This window comes from Haliotis cracherodii, unplaced genomic scaffold, assembly GCF_022045235.1.
Source record: "Haliotis cracherodii isolate W230 unplaced genomic scaffold, xgHalCrac1.p SCAF_1, whole genome shotgun sequence".
In the NCBI taxonomy this organism is placed as follows: Eukaryota; Metazoa; Mollusca; class Gastropoda; order Lepetellida; family Haliotidae; genus Haliotis; species Haliotis cracherodii.
This window is the reverse complement of record NW_027266264.1, coordinates 65,079,184-65,083,072: the sequence shown is the minus strand read 5'-3', so window position 1 is coordinate 65,083,072 and position 3,889 is coordinate 65,079,184. Positions and strand designations below refer to the sequence as shown.

Here is a 3,889-nt window from a genome sequence, read left to right as displayed (position 1 = left end):
CTAAAAAGCACTCCTTATTAAGTAAGGTAATTTTCTACAGTACTGCCGCATGTTCGGTTACCCGGAGTCGTGATTCCATTTGGAAACATTGGGCACGTATAGTCCTATCACACATCCACCTGCATAGGATAATACAGTTTGTAATAAGAGAAAATACATGTTCCATCACGAAGAACAGGGATGCTGACTACGAGAGTGGTCCAGCAATCGTGGAAACGACCCTGACCTTGTATACACAAAACGTTATCCCCTCAAGGCCTCAACATGGACAGCCATCACCCAGGAGCTAAAAAATAACGAATTACACTACGAAACATCTGTCTGAATTATTAACAGTTTGCAGAGGCGGATCCAGGATTTTGTTCAATGATGGTACTCATAATACTCGTCACGAAGCAATTTGGCCGATGGCGCAGTGAACGTGTAAGTTGCCAGAAAAAAGGGAGGGATGTTCACTGACTAAGAAAGATGTGTGTACGACCTCGTCAGGTTCGGCATTTGCAGAAGCATGGAAGTCATATTTCACAGAAATGACGTTATTAAGACAACCACCACGCGAACCTGAACAGTAGTGAATGAGTGAGTATGGTTTTACACCGCTTTTAGCAATATTCCAGCAATATCGGACGGGGGACACTAGACTTTGTCTTCACGCGCTGTACGAATCGAATCCGGGCATTTGTCGTGACGAGCGAACATTTTAAACGCTAGGCTACCCCCGCCCCCAGTAGAACACATTCCAATGGAATAGTTCACTTGTCGTGTCCTATCATCACCAGGAGGATTGGTCCTACATTTTGGGTTCTCCTACCACATCACATGTACGCCATCGTTGGCGGCTTTGGACCTTTTTTAACTTGAGATTGGGTGTATAAGCTAGAAGCTGTGGTGACAGGTGGGTCTTCCAGCCATATTGTACTACTGCCACAGGGATGGCAGCCTACACTGTCAGCGCTGATCTGGAAACACCTGACCTTCACTCTACTGTCAGCACTGATCTGGAGAAACCTGAAATTCAGTCTACTGTAAGCAGTGATCTGGAGAAACCTGACCTTCACTCTACTGTCAGCACTGATCTGAAGAACCCTGACCTTCCCTCTACTGTCAGCACTGATCGAGAGAAACCTGACCTTCACTCCACTGTCAACACTGATCGAGAGAAACCTGACCTTCACTCCACTGTCAGCACTGATCGAGAGAAACCTGACCTTCACTCCACTGTCAACACTGATCGAGAGAAACCTGACCTTCACTCCACTGTCAGCACTGATCGAGAGAAACCTGACCTTCCCTCTACTGTCAGCACTGATCTGGAGAAACCTGACCTTCACTCCACTGTCAGCACTGATCTGGAGAAACCTGACCTTCACTGCACTGTCAGCACTGGTCTCGAGAAACCTGACCTTCACTCCACTGTCATGCACTGATCTCTAGAAACCTGACCTTCACTCCACTGTCAGCACTGATCGAGAGAAACCTGACCTTCACTCCACTGTCAGCACTGATCGAGAGAAACCTGACCTTCACTCCACTGTCAGCACTGATCTCTAGAAACCTGACCTTCACTCCACTGTCAGCACAGACCTGGAGAAACCTGACCTTCACTCCACTGTCAGCACTGATCTCTAGAAACCTGACGTTCACTCCACTGTCAGCACTGATCTCGAGAAACCTGACCTTCTCTGCACTGTCAGCACTGATCGAAAGAAACCTGACCTTCACTCTACTGTCAGCACTGATCTCTAGAAACCTGACCTTCACTCCACTGTCAGCACTGATCTCTAGAAACCTGACCTTCACTCTAATGTCAGCACTGATCTGGAGAAACCTGACCTTCATTCCACTGTCAGCATTGATCTCGAGAAACCTGATCTTCTCTCCACTGTCAGCACTGATCGAGAGAAACCTGACCTTCACTCCACTGTCAGCATTGATTTCTAGAAACCTGACCTTCACTCCACTGTCAGCACTGATCTCTAGAAACCTGACCTTCACTCCACTGTCAGCACTGATCGAGAGAAACCTGACCTTCACTCTGCTGTCAGCATTGATCTATAGAAACCTGACATTCACTCCACTGTCAGCACTGATCTGGAGAAACCTCACCTTCACTGCACTGTCAGCACTGGTCTCGAGAAACCTGACCTTCACTCCACTGTCATGCACTGATCTCTAGAAACCTGACCTTCACTCCACTGTCAGCACTGATCTCTGGAAACCTGACCTTCACTCCACTGTCAGCACTGATCTGGAGAAACCTGACCTTCACTCCACTGTCAGCACTGATCTGGAGAAACCTGACCTTCACTGCACTGTCAGCACTGATCGAGAGAAACCTGACCTTCACTCCACTGTCAGCATTGATCTCGAGAAACCTGACCTTCACTCTGTTGTCAGCACTGATCGAGAGAAACCTGACCTTCACTCCACTGTCAGCACTGATCGAGAGAAACCTGACCTTCACTCTACTGTCAGCACTGATCGAGAGAAACCTGACCTTCACTCTACTGTCAGCACTGATCGAGAGAAACCTGACCTTCACTCTACTGTCAGCACTGATCTCTAGAAACCTGACCTTCACTACACTGTCAGCACTGATCTATAGAAACCTGACCTTCACTCTACTGTCAGCATTGATCTCGAGAAACCTGACCTTCACTCTGCTGTCAGCACTGATCGAGAGAAACCTGACCTTCACTCCACTGTCAGCACTGATCGAGAGAAACCTGACCTTCACTCTACTGTCATCATTGATCGAGGGAAACCTGACCTTCACTCTACTGTCAGCACTGATCTCTAGAAACCTGACCTTCACTCCACTGTCAGCACTAATCGAGAGAAACCTGACCTTCACTCTACTGTCAGCACTGATCGAGAGAAACCTGACCTTCACTCTACTGTCAGCACTGATCGAGAGAAACCTGACCTTCACTCTACTGTCAGTACTGATCTCTAGAAACCTGACCTTCACTCTGCTGTCAGCACTGATCTGGAAAAACCTTACCTTCACTCCACTGTCAGCACTGATCTCGAGAAACCTGACCTTCACTCTACTGTCAGCACTGATCTGGAGAAACCTGACCTTCACTCTACTGTCAGCACTGATCGAGAGAAACCTGACCTTCACTCTACTGTCAGCACTGATCGAGAGAAACCTGACCTTCACTCCACTGTCAGCACTGATCTCTAGAAACCTGACCTTCACTCCACTGTCAGCACTGATCGAGAGAAACCTGACCTTCACTCTACTGTCAGCATTGATCTCGAGAAACCTGACCTTCACTCCACTGTAAGCACTGATCGAGAGAAACCTGACCTTCACTCCACTGTCAGCACTGATCGAGAGAAACCTGACCTTCACTCCACTGTCAGCACTGATCTCCAGAAACCTGACCTTCACTCCGCTGTCAGCACTGATCTGGAGAAACCTGACCTTCACTCTACTGTCAGCACTGACCTGGAGAAACCTGACCTTCACTTTACTGTCAGCACTGATCTGAAGAACCCCGACCTTCACTCTACTGTCAGCACTGATCGAGAGAAACCTGACCTTCACTCTACTGTCAGCACTGATCGAGAGAAACCTGACCTTCATTAAAATCAATGGGTATATATGGCACTGGGTACAAGGCCGACTGGGTACAAACTCCGGGACAATAGAAAGTATACACTTGAACACTGGATTTGACCAAGCATTACAAACGTTATCTGAACGTTACCAGGCTGAAAACAGTCGCCGAAACAATGCAAACTGACCGACCAAAACACAACAATGTTACCAGTATGTAATAGATCATCATCGGGCAACATTTTCTTGTTTATCGTTTTTAGCCACCAACAAACACCTGTGTCTGATGGTCATGGTTAATGTTTCTATTGTTTTTTTGCC

At 47.5% G+C, this 3,889-nt stretch overlaps 1 protein-coding gene across 1 annotated transcript; it reads left to right on the top strand.

Moving 5' to 3' along the window:
• The first annotated feature begins 932 nt into the window (after positions 1-932).
• LOC139456712 (protein IWS1 homolog) lies at positions 933-3,598 on the top strand. The gene is made up of 3 exons (XM_071238387.1): positions 933-1,376; positions 2,177-2,548; positions 3,191-3,598. Exons 1-3 carry the CDS (start codon positions 933-935, stop codon positions 3,596-3,598), a joined length of 1,224 nt encoding a protein of 407 aa, XP_071094488.1.
• Positions 3,599-3,889: the final 291 nt, after the last annotated feature.